The 17211-nt window shown below is 38.5% G+C and overlaps 1 protein-coding gene across 1 annotated transcript; it reads right to left on the bottom strand.

Moving 5' to 3' along the window:
• Positions 1 to 1913: 1913 nt before the first annotated feature.
• LOC149024536 (pectinesterase-like) lies at positions 1914 to 3922 on the bottom strand. Its single transcript, XM_089144765.1, has 2 exons — positions 2800 to 3922; positions 1914 to 2692 (listed from the first exon to the last, which is right to left on the bottom strand). Exons 1-2 carry the CDS (start codon positions 3818 to 3820, stop codon positions 1977 to 1979), a joined length of 1737 nt encoding a protein of 578 aa, XP_089000891.1. The 5' UTR covers positions 3821 to 3922; the 3' UTR covers positions 1914 to 1976.
• Positions 3923 to 17211: the final 13289 nt, after the last annotated feature.

The following is a 17211-nucleotide window of genomic DNA, read 5'->3' as shown; positions in this document are numbered from 1 at the left end:
TTCTAGAAACCCTATCCTTTTGATATTCAATGCTTGTCGGTGGTCTTCATTAACAGTACATACTTGCAGGCCTTCAACAGTCCCAGAGGTAAAATATTAGCGATCTTTCATCCTCTAGCCTCGGTTTTTCAAACAATTACAGTCTCCCAAGGCGTTAAGATTCCAAAATTCATGTAAAACTGCCCATAATTAAGACAAGTTGACTAGTTAATTATTAATCTTTTATATCATTGTTTAACAGAAGATTAGTTGGACTTTCCATCCCAACTCCCAAGTATTATCACTAATCCAAGTTTAATTTGAAATGCAGTGCTTGAAGACTTTCAAATCCCAATCTATTTTTAAATACTTCAACTGGGTTTATTGCTTCTCTCATTTCATGTTGCTCAAGTCAATCATGCAGACAGATTCTAATTTCTTCGTTTCTACCTTCTTATCAATAATCTCCTGAAGAAGGATGCCCAGGTCAGGGAGTTGGGATCCGAGGATTGTGCACTTCTCACACCCCACCATATGTTTTGAAGAGAGATTTACTTTAAAACATTGACAAAGTAGACTATAGATGGATAGAGGTGGATCATTCCTCCTAAACATGTGGTAGAAGAGTGTAAGGAAAGCACAATCTTCTACCCCGATTCAGACTCTAACAAGTAACAACAGGAATGTTTATTAATTGCCATAGGAACATAAATAAATAAATGTTTAAAATAAATCCTCAAGCAACCCAATTACATTTCCTAGGGTTTAAGTGTAAAGAAAAGAATGGGCTTTTCTCTTGTAAATCCGCATATCATCTATTAAAAAATCTTGAGGAGGAAAAGCTAGAAAACCAACCGAGCACATCTAGAAATCGAAGACAAGTTGAAGATGTTGTATGGAAAAATATTTGGAGCTGCCAGACACTTCCAAAGATTCGAAATTTCCTATGGAGAGCATGTGCACGGGGGGTAGCAACGGGTGAAGAGCTGGTTAGAAGGCAGATTCAAATTGATCCTTCATGTTCATACTGTGGGTGCAGTCTGGAAACTATGGATCACATTATTTTTGAGTGTCCGATTGCAAAGCAAGTATGGTTTGGTAGCTCACTTACATACATTCCACCTGAGGAAACACCATTACTAACAGAATGGATCAAAAGTTGGTCTCGGATTGGAAAGGAGGTAAGCAAATCGATACTCAACCTATGTTCCTTCATTGTTTGGCATTTTGGATTGCAAGAAATAACAGGATTTTTGGGAGAAAACAAACTACCCCAAAAGAAATTATTGAGGCAGCTCAAGAGAACATTCGCATTTGAGGTAATCAAGACAACGGAGGTGAGGAAGTGCTAAATAATGCTCAACCCGATGAAAATCAACGGAATGGGAACCTCCGCCTCAAGGTAAATTAAAGTTGAATTCAGACGTGTCTTGGTGTAAAGGAAGTGACAAAGGTGGTGTCGGTTATGCTCTGCGAAATCATAAAGGAGAAATTTTACAGGCAGTCTCTGAACCGGTACTATGCAACTCAGTGTTGGAAGGGGAAGCTATCGCCATGAGAGCTGGATTGATATTTGCACTTTCAGAAGATTGTAATCATCTTCTTGTAGAGTCAGATTGTAAAATACTGGTCCAATACATAAACAATGCTTCCAGCTCCCCTCCCCTATACTTAGCTCCTCTGGTGGAGGATATTAGGGAGTTATGCTCATCTTTCCTCTCGTGCTCATTCTGTTTTGTTCCAAGAGCGATAAACGCAGTTGCGGATGCTCTTGCAAGGAGGGCCCTGTCGATCCCGTGTACGACGGTTTGGCCTATTTCCGTTCCTTGGCTTCAGGAGTTATGCTCTCCAGTTGCCTAGGCTGTTTCGCGGGTTACATTTTCTTTCAGTTAATGGAAATTTCTTACCAAAAAAAAAAAAAAAAAAAAAAGTGTAAAGAAATTACATTATGCGAAATAAATAATTGATTTTTAAAATGCTTTCTAGAAAGCTATTAATTAAAGAGAAGGTAAATGTTTTAAAAAGCCAGCAGTATAAGGCACTCCAGTTGTATTCAACCAAAGATCCCCTAGTATAAAACTTGAAACAGTGAAGTTAGCTGCATCCGTGCCATTGATCAAATGGTAACCAGGCCATTCATGAACCCTACTTGTGGTCACTGCTCCTGGGCCTGTATTATTGAACTCTGCATAATATAGGGTAGTCAGATCTGTCGTGTTGCTACTCCAAGGAATCCAACCAGAAGGATCTATCAAGCTATCAATGAAGGATTGGAAAATGACAGTTCTAGAATATGGTCTCCATGGTCTGCCCAAGAATGTCTTGACAGTTCGATTGCTAGAATCTAACTGCACAGTTGATCTGATCTTGCAGCCTTGAAGAGAAATCCCAGTATTCTGATTTGGATCTGATCTACCTTGTGCAGTTACAATATTATATTGTTGTTGCAGTGGTAGCCTTGCATACATATCACAGCTTTGGAAAACTGCTGCTGCATTGCCAAATATGAAATCTACAGTTCCATATATTTGACATCTGCTGTAAAATTGCCTGAGGGAATGTGCATACAAGGTGTCCTGATATGCTTCAAAGCTGCATAGGTAGAATGTTGACAAATCGGCACCATTTCGAACTGCAACTGCCTGATATTTAATTGCTCCGGCAGTGTTTTGGAATGTCATATTAACTCCAACAAATCCTTGCCCAAGTACAACTGCATCATCAAAAATTATAATTTCATCAAATTTGAGAACCATGGTAATAACTAGATTTCCATCAAAATAGCATTGGAAAAAGAAAGAAGAAAATTATCAAACTCACTGAAGGTTGCAGAATTGAATGTAGTGCATCCATCGGCAACACTTCGGTTGCCTCTGATCACAGTCTTCCTGATTCCATCCCCAACCATCATAACATTCAATTTGGTCTTGTCGACCATAACGTATTCATCGTAGACACCTGCGGTTATATAAATCATAAAATAACCATCAGTGATGTTGGTATTGTTGGGAGCTGCAGCAAGGGCTTCATTGATTGTAGTGAAGTTTCCACTCCCATCCTTGCTCACCACCACCATATCTCTCACTATAACTTCACTTTCTGTTTCCTGCTCGGTTAGTTTCCTTCCACTGATTGATTCATAGATCTTCTGGTGGTGGGTCTTCATTCTCAAAGCCAAGCAACCATGTAGATCAATTCCCCTCCCAGAGAACATCATGAGCTCCCTCCCTTGATGTTTTTTCTTTTTAACCCAAGCTTTGGTGAAGAGTGCCAAAGAAACACTATAAAGCTTGGTGTCATTGGAGAGAGGGGAGGAGAGACCCTTCTTCACACTCCAAGCTGATGATGTTGATTGAAGTCCATCTAAACAAGTTTGCTGGTTGGTTAGAATTGCACTAAGCAGTGTCTGAACATCATCTACCTGCAAGGTTCGAAGATTTCTTGTTGAATTGACTGTTATGGAGGAGTTCAGCAAGAAATCAATGTTCAGCTGTGCTAGTAACCTACAATCTTCAAGGGCTCGAACTGCCATTACTGACAAGGTTTTGCGTCTGAGATACTTGTTCACCAGACGCAAGAATTTCTTTGCTGATGAAAGAGACTTACTGACAGAAAAGCGACCATAGTCATACATACTAGCTGACTTCTGTGACGAAAACACTGATCTGCAGTGAGAAGGATAAAGGGTTGAGTTGCAGATTGAATCTCGAGAAACAGTTATTGTTAGTGAAGACTCATCAACTGAAGCTAGTGAAGTATAAGAGGAGGAGAAGAAGACCAGAAGAATGGCAAGGAGAGGAAGCATGGAGCAGAGAGAGGGAAAAAGCCTATAGCAAGCCATAGTAGCCCTTTCAAAGAGCTAGAAGCCTGGAAGAGATGAGTTCCTTTCAAACTTTACAAGTCCTTATATAGAAGAAGAGTGTTTAATTACATGGAAATTTCCTGCTACCCAGACTCAAAGACTAAGAAATTGAATACTTTCACTTTTTTTATAGGCTTAAAAGAACCCTTTTAATTTCAGTATATTTCTATATGGAAGATTTCGTTCTCTTGACTGGAAAAAAGACAATTGCAAATAGCGCGTTGTCCGTCTGCGTGTGTCTTCATGTGAGCCAACAATTTTCATGAATAATGGATAAGCCAAGCTGTGATTTTCCTTATTATATATGTTGTGTTGATTACTGTATCTAATCGAAATCCAAGAGGAGTTTAAACTAATTAATTAAATTTAATAGACCGAAGCACTTCATCTTTTCATTCTATTCCTTCCCATGAATAACAAGTTTGCTTGTTCTTGGCAATTGTTAATGAGGACCATTGATGTTGTTAGCTTCTAAAATGATTTATTGTACCGTTGGTGCCTATCTGTCTAGCTTTCTGGACGATAGAATTTAGGAAATGGACTTCAAAGAGATCACAGGCCTTGCTGAAGTCCATCTGTGGTTTACTTATTTTATCTCTGAGTATAACCAACTTGAGCTAGCACTTCACCAATGGCGAACTCGATACAGAAAGTCAACTTGCCTTTGTTTGTTTATGACATTGAAGTTGTTCTCTATTTAATTATCACTGTAAGCTAGCTCGTAGGCCGATGCACATAACATATCTGGTCATTCAAATGCAGGATATCCAATAAATCACGCGGCTTTATGCATGTGAAGGAGGTGCAATTTGCAAGAAGCTTCCCAAGTCAATCTTTCAAGTCTACTTAGCAAAGAATGTGATTGGTGTCCTGTAATTTATATACTAAATAGGTTCCATCTACTGGTACTCTCTGCATCAATTTCCGTGTAGAGTTAGCAATATATTTATTTCAGTTTTGAAAATCTGATACCACATGATTGAGACTGTTGCCTGCGCAGTGAGGAATTGTCCGGGTATGAGCTTTACTCATACAGAACTTAACGGGGCAAAAACTCAAACTCTTAAATTTTTTTTGAGCTGACGAGTTGATATTATACGGGGGAGGGAATATTACTAAAATATGTGCTGTCAGATGAGTGCGAACCCAAGTTCTTTCCATGAAAAATTGAGTTGTTAAACTCAAACTCCTAAACTTGGTCACGCGAAGGAAGAGGAATGAATGAGATTAATTTTGAAGTAAAAATTACTTGCCAATGACCCTTGTGTCATAGTGAAATTACATAATGAACCTTGTACTGTATGGACACTATCGGCCCCTCAATTTTAAAAAGTGTCAAGTGGCTTTTGGGTGCGAGTGTACAAATACCATTTTAACCTAAGTTCAACCGTTAATACAAAAGATTTATTTTACCCTTTATTAAAATAAGATAAAATTTTTTTACCAAAAATAAAATAAAATGCATTTAAAATTACCACTTTACCCTTATTGCTGAGTCATATATTGATGAACCATTTTCTCTGGTGCCAACTTCATCTTTGGCCAAACTCTGGTGCCAACTTCAATTTTGGGAGAAAAGCACGAGACATAAGATTTTTATCTATTCTTTTACCAAGGGTAGAAATGTGTCTTAACTGACTGTTAAATAATTATTAACCACCACTTAGGGTTGTTTTGGGATTTTAAAAATGGAAACATGCCTAGAAAAAAGCCACATCATCAGTTAACAAACAGTTCTTAATGGCAATGTAATACCCCAATTTTCGTGATTGAAAGAAGGCTGTCTTACGTAAAGGGTCGACAATATTAGGTAGTGAACTAAGAAACACTTCGTGGGATTTGTCCACGAGCCATGCATACATGCAAAATCCACCAAAAAACATAACAGATGTAGTGGAAATTAATCAAACTTAAATTAAGAGCATTGTCATAAATAGTCTCATAATTCTCATAAAATGCAAAATAAACTTCACCTCCAAAGATAAAAATCAAAGGAAATTCTCAAATAAGATAACTTTTAAGTTATAAAATGAATATTCTCTTCTTCTCAATATATGGGTCAAGTAATCAAAATCTCATAGAAGTATATATGGGGTAAGTTTGGAGAAGAAACATAGCTATCACAACCAGATAGCAAATTAACAAGTTTTCCAATATAATCACATAAATAATCCTATAGAAAATAAGTTTAATGCATGACAAAAAATGACCATGACATGTTCAGTGCTGCCAATTTGACTCAACCCGCCAACAAATCATGAGTAACTCAACTATCTCACTGGTCTAGGATCAACAAGATGTTCCATGCCATTGCCTAATCCCACTATAGTCTTGTAGGTGCTCCTCAGTATGTCTCCATGACTGTCCCACCATGAATCATTGGCTTGCCTTGAAACGTGTTCTACAGTATCTCAAAGGAAGCATCTTTCAATGCTTAGTGTTATGTCAACCTTCTTCTTGAGCCTTGTCTGCTTTTAGTAATATTGATCGGACTGGTTGTGTCGATGATCAAAAGTCAACCACATAATTTATTATATTCTTGGTTGGCAATCTTATTTCTTGGCCATTCTGAAAACAAACAACTTTTTTTTATGTTTTTTTTTTAATACTAGAAATGTAATGCGATCCGCAAGGGTCGAACCCAACACCTCTCCACTGGGAAGTATAAGTCTTTACCACTGAAGCAACCCTGCATTGGCAAAACAAACAACTATTGCTGATTCTAGTACGGAACATTAGTATTGGGCCTTAGCTTCTACCTCCACTAGGTTCACCTGGATATGCTATCTTCTTCATGTCTATATATCTCTTTCGGGACCCCCAACCTTATGTGTGACAATATTGGTGCTATGTACTTGTTGGCAAACCTTGTTTTTCATTCCTGTACTAAACTCATTGAAATAGATTTTCATTTCATTCTAATCTCATCTCTAAAGGGGATCTTCAAATTTGTTCTCTCTCTACAACGAATTAGCTTGTTGATATTTTGACTAAGGCTTAATCTAGCCCTTGTTTTCAGCTTCTTCACTTCTACAGCTCCTATCTAGACCCTTACATATGAGGGGGAATGTTAAGAGTAGTTCGGTAGCTTCATGATAAACGTTGTTGTTATCACATGATATGTCATTTAGAATCGAGATATATGTGACTAATCGTGCATTATTTTTTGGTAGAACTGATTATTCAATATAAATAAGAGTATTTTACGTGTACCCCCTTAAGTTGGGCCAAAACTTGTGTTGGCTCCTTTAAGGGGCTAAAATTGCGTGCAACCCACAAGGTATCAGTCTAAGTTAGTGCCCAATTAAGTCCCAAGATGAAATGACCAAATACCCTCTCATTGTAAAATTACTAAACTACCCATGTGTCTCATCCCATACCCAACCCTAGGTGGGTGACAGTATTCCCTCTTCACCTATCTTCTTCCTACACCTTGCTGGAACTTACCCACCACCGTTGGGAACCACCACACCCCTTCCCTCTACAGGTCACCACCACCCCCACCTTCCCCCTACTGGAAGCACTCTCTATCGCCGGAAATTCTTGGAATTTTTTGATTCTCTCAAAATCAAAATGGTGTGTTTTCCATTTACATATCAGTTTCAAATTGAGGGCTTTGGTTATTATATTTCTCGAAGGTGATTAAGATTTGTTGTAGTTCGTGAAAGTGTTGTTTGCACCGTACTCTTTGAATCTGACTTTTGGACCAGTGGCTCCCTAGTCGCAGCCTTTGAACTTGTCAGTGCCTTCATTGAAAGGATTACTATAATTGAAATCCACCTTACTAGAGTTGGAATTCTTAGCGTAAAATTGAAATGAAATGTCTCCAACGTTTGATTAATCCAGTAACAGCGAAACTTATATCCCAACATTCCCACTGTAATAACCCCCATAATTCTAACCCATAATCTTATTGTAGGTCCAAGTACCCAAAGTTTCAACCGAAAGAAGTTGTGGGCTATCCGGATTGAAGCCCATGATATAGACCCTGAGCCCATGGATCTAGATACTACTGGGGAAGAACCTACCTTACTGGGAATCTGAAGAAGATCCAACGGAAACCCAGATGGACTGGGTAGATGGACTTCCAGCATGAGACAAGTCAAGTTTGAAGATGTCCAAGATCAAGGTAAGAGCCTCCCATGTGTTGGTTTAAATTAAATTGTTGTTGGGGGTCAACCGAAAGAGCAAAGCACCCAAGTATTGAAAAGTACTAGGGGGTGGTTGCTTAAGGCGGTTGATTGACCCAACCAACCGCCCTAGCGACTGGTCGATCTAGTTGAGGGTTTTAAACCCTGTTTTGCCTCCAGCCCTCTATAAATAGTCATCCACGACCTAATTTCACATTATTGTATTCTTGGAGGCTGTTGTGGATTAAGTAGAGGTTGTGTACACGTGGTTGGTGGTGAAGAACCCTTGATTCATGAAGGAAGGCTTGAATCTTGCTTTGACTTTTAGATCTTTTAGAGGTTAGTTAATCACTCTTTTATTTACTTAAAATCTATATTGTTGGAGAGTAGTTCCTCCCTCTAAAATTCTGTAGTGGTGAGTTGGAGTGATTAGAATCATTTCCCATCAATGAACTCAACTAGATGAACTGGATTTTAGATCTTTCTCTTTTGTGATATTGTGTATGGTGACCTCATTGAAGTCCTAAGAACAAAGTTCGGACTTGAATCAACCAAAATCAGATTGAGGATGGGTGATCAATAGTCTGAATTTCGAACTTGGAATTCTACCCGAGAAGGAGGAGGTCAATCAAGGCGGTCGATGCCCTAAGCAACCGACTAGGTCACAGTGGCCATGTCAGTATGATTTTTTCTCCATTTGGATCTCAAACCTTAATGAAACTTCTTGACCCTAATGTAGGTGATCTTTGAGGTATGTGAGAGTGGTTATTTGAGAGACATAATATGCTTTTCTGTGATATTTCGGCTAATACAGGTAAGGTTACAATTGCATACATGATTGACATATGTTATGATGAATTGCCTATCACTTTGAACATGTATGTAGTCTTTTAACCTACTGTAACAGTAGCTAAATATGATTACTTGATGATGACATGTTATAGATGATGTTAGATGTATTTAACTTAATATATGATATGGAATGATGTGTTTGGTGTGAGTATGATTGAGGACTAGCCTTGCAGGGTATTCCTAGCTTGGGATATTAGGGACTGTGGAATGGGACATTGTTCTCTGAGCAATATCATGGTTGTTGGATTATATACCTAGGAGGTCTAGACTATATGGTTAGGTACCTTTACATGCTACTATCCTTTCAGCAGGGGTATTGAAGTCAAATGACCCGTGATAACGTTGACCTGACTCTATTTCATCCAACAGTGGTAACCAATCCGTGTAGAGATTTAGTAGTCCATTGTTGATTATGCAATGGTAGGGTTGCATATGTTAGGGTTGGGCTCATCGGTGCCTAATAAATGACTTGGGATTCGTGAGGGGACATGAGAGCATCTGCCCAAACAATATATGGATGATCATAGGAATAGGAAATGGAGTCCAACAGAGGCAGTCAGTCTATGAGGACTCCCATTCCTCGGTGGAAAAGGATATTGAACCAAGTTGGTTGGTGCCATAGGGGAGGTATCTAGACCACATGTAATATGTTACCGTAGGACCTTGCATTGGGTTAGAATCTTCGTCATGCACCAATACTTATACCAATGGTTGTGGTGAGACATTGTGGACCTAAACCCCAGCCATGGTTCATTGATGAGGACTGTACTGATCGTGTCGCTAACCAATCAAAAATAAAATCCTATACTAATCTAGCAAGCAGAAAGTATGGGGTCGAACTATGGGGAACTAAAAGGCTAAGTCACTAAGATTGAATTCAACAAAACTAAATTTAAACTAAATCTATTGATTAATGCAAAAACTTAAACTATGAATATGTGAAGATCTTTGGGATTTCGAATCCCCAATGCTTTTCCCTAACCGATATAACTCTACACTTCAAAGCAAATTAGGGATGGTCTTCCTAGGTATGCCCTATCTTCGCAAGACTATCGTCCTTCGCGAAAGCTTGGCACGCTTAGTTCGCTGAGCTATAGAACATCTTTGGCCAAACTCAAACACAATCAACTAGAAGATACAGAGCAGTCAAATTAATGAAAACAACATGGTTCATCTACATCCCAAAGAAAAGGAACTAGCTACTCATTATCTCAAAGTTCCTAAGAAAAATAAAGATGAAACATAGGGGGAGAGAGAGAGAGAGAGATGGATGTGGTCTTCTTCTTCAGCAATGAGAGATGAGAGCCGCATTCACCGTCTTCTTTTCTGTGGTTGGCTTCTCTTTTATGTCTCCCGCAAACAATGAATCCCCTCTCTTTACCTGTCGATTTGACCTTTATTCTTTTGGAATTTGGAAAAACTCAAAACTGAAAAGTTGTAGATATTTTCAATATCGTTCCATAGCATCTTGAATCATTGCAATCCAAGATCGTACGAGAGAGATATGCCCAAAATACTGAAGGTAGGTCTGTTTACCCGATTTTCAGATTTATTGCCAATTTTGTTCCTTAGACCTCCACCTGTTTCCAATTTGGCTAAGATCTCACTTTTCATGATTTCTTGGGCAGCAGATTGAATGCCATGATTTAAAATCCACCAATATCTAATATATTTGCCAACTTTACTTCATATTATCTCTAATATCCAAAATCACCTTATTCCTGAAAAATACACAAAAATACTCAATTAGCTCTCTTTAATTAAATAAATATGGGGAATTAAATCAAATAAATAATGGTAAATGCATGCTTATCATGTACCGCCTTGCCCGGGATCTCAACAGAGGTAGCCAGTCCGTGAGAGATCAAAGTGACAAGACCTACCTAGAGGAGGGGTAGGGTCACATCTTAAAGCATGCCTGCCTTATAGAGACTTGCATGGTTAGCTACTAGATGCATCCATACTATGGCTTATCATCTTTTCATTATTATCCCTAATGTGAATGTGATGTCGATGTGTATGTGGGATTGTTGCCTTACTGAATTCTTTAGAACTCATTCTTTATAGATTATCTATATTTTTCTTCAAATGACTATACAGATGTGGGAGAAGTTACGTATGTATAGGAGATCCCCAATGAAGAGACGGTGGAGACGTCAATGGGAAGTGTTGCTACATAACAAAAAGCCTCCTGCGGGTGCATGGAGTGCTCTTATGGCACCTATTGACGGTAAGAGGATCCAAGAGTTTATTTGGATGGTTTATGAAGAAGTTTTATGACACCTTTATTCAGATTAAGAGAGTTGTCAACCAGAAAAACAACATGATTAATTTATGAGAATTTAATTGCTTTCACTGAAAACATTCTTTAGATATATTTCCCTTTATGATTCATTCTTTGGATTACATTTATTACATTTCATTGGATTTTGGACTCTTTATTCCTTTATATTAATTATTGAACTATTATTTGCTCTTGATTTGGCATTGTGTATATTTATTATTACGATGCTAAATCAGAATTTGTGTTGCTCACACCCACAAGTTTTCCATTGGGTATCGTGTATCAGCCACATTTACAAGAGTTAGTACTAATTAATACATATAATATCTGAACAATCCGGGTCATAGATCCAAAAGTGGCCCACAATACTAGAAGTGAATAATAGGTACAACCATATGCTAGCAAGTGAAACAGTAAAGTGAAATGAACTTCGAGTCGGAATAAGTTACCATAAATAAACCGAAAACACAATTCACAATAATAACCATCAAGAAGTGCATAAGAGACGATAAATAGAAGTGTAACAAGCATAACTGAATTTCATAAATAAGATAAGTTTTTGCATAAGTTGGAGTGTGCTAAACTCATGCTTTACAAAGTCAAATCATCTAGGAAAAGTGCAAAAGTAGTAGAGTGAAAAATTAAGATAAGTCAGTCTATGCTAAGAAACAAAAAGAGCATAATAGTTAATCTAGTCTGTGTGTGTGTCCTCGTAGTCAAAGAATCTCCACACTAGCTAACGCCATCCATCACCTCTCTTTAGGTGCTCAACTTGAGTGAGTATCTCACCTAAGACCGCATCTCCTGCCCGAGTAGGTGCTGAAGTTTGAGTCTCCTCCGGTATGCCCTGAGTCCTAGATGGACCCCCTACCTCAAACAGTGGTCATTCTCCCTGGTCATCCTTGCATCCTCATCCATATAACACGCTCTCTTTTGACTACATCTCTAGTGAGTACCACCAACTATATTATTTGAGCGAGCTTGACAACCTCTTATTGTCACCCAAAGTGTTAGATTTGGGTCACAACTATACGTTCATCCCCTGGATGCATCACAGATCTTGTTTTGGATGACGAATTCTAAGTCCATCTAATATCCTATGTAGACGACGAAAGTCATCAAGGCCTATAGTAGGGAAATCTCACTTTGGTGCACGTTTCCATATCTATGAGATGACCCCAAGATGAAGTGATAATCACATACCTTCATTGTTTAAAGAAGATGAGTCCCTTTTCATATTTTAAATACCTAGTGAGACCACTCTTGGGTGACTTAAAGATGTAGTCAGAAGAAACTCAATGTTCTTCACCCTACTCTCTATGATCAATCTAGTTTCTTTATCTCCCACTGCTAAGTTCGAATAATATCTTACATCTCTCCACTCTCGACCTCTCATTTGAAACTCTACAAATCATCCGACTATGGCACCAACCTTAGTTTGGTGAGAAGTATAGAGACTCCTCCTGATTTGAAGAATTATTTTGTGATCACCTTGACCTCCACCTCACATCCCACAAAATCACTAGCCTTTTATACTAGATGATAGGTCAATAGTTAGAAATCATATCCACTTAGATAATAATATAATCAAAAGAAGAACAAAACTTTGTATTCAAGTAATTTAATAATAAAAGTCAAAAAGATCTCAGGATCACAAAAGAACATCAAAGTGCAAAAGATAGCAATAAAATAAATAGTAAAAAGAGGACCCACTTAACAATAGAAGTCATAAATAAGGTTATCCAATGAAAGGAACAAACTATACTACGGTCTCAACAAAATCAAATAAAATGTCAAAAGAAATGGATGATATCCCATCCACACAAGTGAAAAGCCAACTACTCCTAATAAGTATCAATTTGTATTGATAGTCTTCACCTAGTCACATATCACGCATCTCTCTAGTTTATGTATTGACATCATATAATGTAATACAAAATCTAACAAAAGATGTTGCAAAAGGGTGAGTTCAAAAGAACTAAGGAAGTTATTCCATAATACATAAATCACATGATCCAAAACATACATGATGCGATGTACTTGCTTGTTCTAACTCTATGTAGTATTTCTGTAACATGTTTAAGTCTAGCCATATTTTCTTCCTCTCATTGTTCATCCTCAGACAACATTTTCACCACTCTCTCAAAAATGTTTATGTACATAAACTACAAAGTATTATTATCTTAGATCTAGATACTTCCATTCCTTATCTTTCCTATCCTTCACACTAGAGTCATAGTCCTACTCACTCATCAACCCTATTGGTCATCCACAATCTCTCACATCCTCCATTGTTACCTGGCCCTACAAGTTAGCTATTTGCAACCCTACTGTCTATAGTATCCAATTGATCTATGTCTTGTTGGTTACCATCTTGACCCCAAAATCCAATTACTACCACTTTCGTCTCAATGCCTTGATTTTTGATACAACAAGGACATCCTAGCAACACCACTAGACAAGTCCTACGATGACATCAATAATCCAAAGCATCAATCACCATCGAAACATCCCATACTATTCCCTGTTAAGGACATGTCAATAGGACATTCCCCAATCCTAAATCATACCTATTCAATCAAATTTCCAATTCCATCATATCATACAAAAGATACATCATAATATAGAAGGACATATCACATCACATGATCAATCATATATGTAATTAACAAGAATAAATAGTCATGATAACCAAAGAATGTATATAAACATGGTACTACTGTCTTAAAGTACTTACAGCAGTCGTATGATGTTAGGAATACAACAATTAAGATGAAACTACTAAGTTTCCAACATAGCTGCAAGATTCACATAAAACTACGTAATTATGGTAATAACCATCCTTACTTTAATTCGAGATGGAGATAGTCCAAAGATCAAAAGAGAATGGTCTCAAAGATAGTACTTAGACCCTAGACAATCATAGATGTAATATTAGAAGAGAAATCAAGAAAATCCGAGGTTGAACGAATCAAATATAATAAATACACAATGCTGTATTCCTTTGGTTGACTGACTTGGTCGACTGACCCAGTCGACCAAGTGGACAGTGTCGGGCTGAAATAGTGATTTTTTATCCAAAACCTATCATCCGGAGCTCGGATCGCTCTGGAATTTGGGGGGATGTTAGGAACAGTAAATGAAGACTATCTAGCAAAGAATTAACATTGATCAATGGTCTAATTAAGAATCCCCAAATTGAAACCCTAGGTGCTAAATGCTAGAATCATAGTTTTCAATGAAATCAAATGCAAATGCAAAGAGAATTTAGGGATTCAAGTAATGAAATGATGGACAATAGATTAGGATCACTTACTAACCTAAAATCAGACTTAGCATACTATAGAAATCAGTTTAGGTGATGAAATCATGATGCTATGAAGAAAATCATGGTAATGCAAGGTTAATAATCCAAATAGAGAGCATGGCATTGGTAGAATGAAATGGGTTTATGCAATAGCAAGGAGAGAACACATGAAGGGGTGGTTGCAAGCTTGCAGCACCATCTTCATGGTCTCAACAGCAAGAAAGAGAAGAGGTGAGAGTAGATTAGAGAATGAGTGAGACAATACATACCTTGGGGATGATCTTGGGAATGAGAGACAATGATTCTTGAAGAAGATCTTCACCAACACCAAGGAATGGCCTAAGAGGAGCCTCTCCACGTTCCAAGAGAGTCCAAACAATAGAATAGGGTTTAAGCTACGAAGACCACTTAAATAGAGCTAAAAAAGACCCAAAAATCAGATTTTCTCGGGCTTAAAATCCTTTGGTCGACTGGGTTGGTTGACTGGCTTAATCGACCGAGCCAGTCGACCAAGCAATGACAGCAACTTGGGGTAGGGAATTGGAGGGCCAATCAACTCGAATTCACTTGGGCTTTCTCCTACAACTCAATCAACAAGTCTATGTCAGAGAATTACTTTCGAATCATGTCCGAGAGTGCCTTAGGTCCATCAACTAAACTCCCCTTCTTCAAGGTGCAGTTTCTTAACAAACACTGACAATGCATCCAAGTATGGAGCACCATCATCAATATCCATGAGTTTCCGGTCAAACATCATGTCTTCTACAAAGAGGGCCCATAGAGAATTCTTCCTTCACTTCAGGACATTGGATCTATCATAAGGGAAAGGTCTAACATGACTTCCTAAGACTTTCAAAGATAGTAACACTGAAATCAAGGTCCAACATCAAGGTCTAACATTAAACAAGTCTTTCTTCACCCAAAACAGATAGGGTGTCCTAGCTAGGTTTGGGCTGGATTTCACATCCACGACCACGACTGCAAATAGGGACCACCTACCTCTACAGGTTGCCATCTGTGAGAAATCTGAATTTTTTTGAGGAGAAAAAAGAAAAGAAAAGAGGAAGTTAGAAAATGCCAAAGAGATGTCCATGGACGTCTAGAAGCAAAAAGAATGGTAGATCTATGCTTAGACGTCAATAAAAGATGTAAACGATCAGTATGCAACAAAGAAAACCTAGAAAGAGAAGTAGGAATGCAAACTGACAACCAAACCAAGAAAAAGAGGGTTTTGACAGGTAGTTTACCAGAGAGGCATGAATGGATGCGTAGAAGGCCGATCTTTAGTCAATGGAGTCCCCAAAAATCTTCTCTTGACCTAAGACAAAGTTTCTCTAGAGCTCTAGGGTTTTGAGAAGTGTTTGAATGAAAATGGGACCCAAAAATCGTATATATATTCGGTTTCGTCGCAAACAAGCAAGCGGTCGCTTGAGCCGGTCGATTGAACAAATCAACTACCACAAGCGACCGATCAGAAGATTGAGCAACCAATCAACTAGAGCTCAAGTGACCGATCAGAAGATTGATGCAACCAATCAACTACCACAAGCTTTCCAGAATCTTCTGGTCGGTCGCTCGGCAGCGGGTGTTAATGCTCATGGGTTTGCTCTTGGACCACATGCAAGGTTGATGGAACATTTTCTGAAACCCTAGGTTCCTGCCTTTACTGGAATGAAAAAAGATATCTTACTACCAAATAAGTGGTTAAGAGAGATGGAGAAGCTTTCCGGAATCTCCAATGTAATGAAGCTTAGAAGATTCTATGTGCTGAGCAGAAGCCACAACATAAAGCAGACGCTTGGTGGAATGCGACTCGGCCGGTTTTGGAAGCTTTGCATCAAGACATCACCTAGGATATTTTCAAGGAAGCTTTCTGCAAGAAATATTTTCCAGAGTCCGTGAAAGATGCCAAGGAATCTGAGTTTATGACTCTTACTCAAGGTTCCAGTTCAATTGTGGAATATCAGCAGAAGTTCGAGGAACTCTTTTACTTTGTCCTTGAAGCTATAAAGGTTGACCTGGAAAGATGAACAAGTTCTTCAAAGGACTAAGACTGTCGATCAAGACCTACCTTGCAATTCAGTCGGCGGAATGCTATGCTCAAGTAGTTCAAAATGCCAAGAAAGTTGAAGAAAGTGAGAGAGAGAACTACCAGCTGCAGAGATTAGTGGCAAGTAAGAATAATCTGGTGGACCATAACAGAAGATTCTCTATGCCTACTCCATACCTTGCACCTCTATATCAGCCTAGAAGTCCTAGCACTAGATTTAGCTCTGGATCAAGTTACGGGTCAAACAATGTGCTGGTACGTCCAGCTATGGGAAGTCACGCTACTGGACTTGTGTATGCTAACCCTCATCCAGGCGTGAGTAATCAAAGACTTGCAGTTCTGACCCCATTGACATCAGTAGGCAAAAGAGATGTTTTCACTTGTGGGAAGTCAGATCACTATTCTCGTAACTGCTCTCAGAGACCTAATCAACAGTTGTCAACTATGGCGAGACTGGCACAGACCCCCCCACCCCAGCAAGGAAAGTCTATAGCATCACTAGCACTGAGCCCTAATCTGATGATGATGTGGTCATAGGTATTATTCTAGTATCATCTATCTCCGCCTTTGTACTATTTGACATTAGTGCATATCATTCATTCATTGCATCATCGTGATTTGTATCCCTGTTACTCCTAAGAAGTTTGAAAGGAGACTTGTTATTAGTATTCCTACCAAGTCTGTTGTGAGATTAGATGAGGTAATAGAATCATGTCCAACGACCATTGCTGGTAGAAATTTGGAAGC

The sequence above is a fragment of the Hakea prostrata genome, chromosome 2 (assembly GCF_041222555.1).
Source record: "Hakea prostrata isolate BN-2017 chromosome 2, UWA_Hpros_2, whole genome shotgun sequence".
NCBI classification, from domain to species: Eukaryota; Viridiplantae; Streptophyta; class Magnoliopsida; order Proteales; family Proteaceae; genus Hakea; species Hakea prostrata.
Note: the sequence above shows the minus strand (reverse complement) of the source record. Positions and strands in the feature narration are given on the sequence as shown.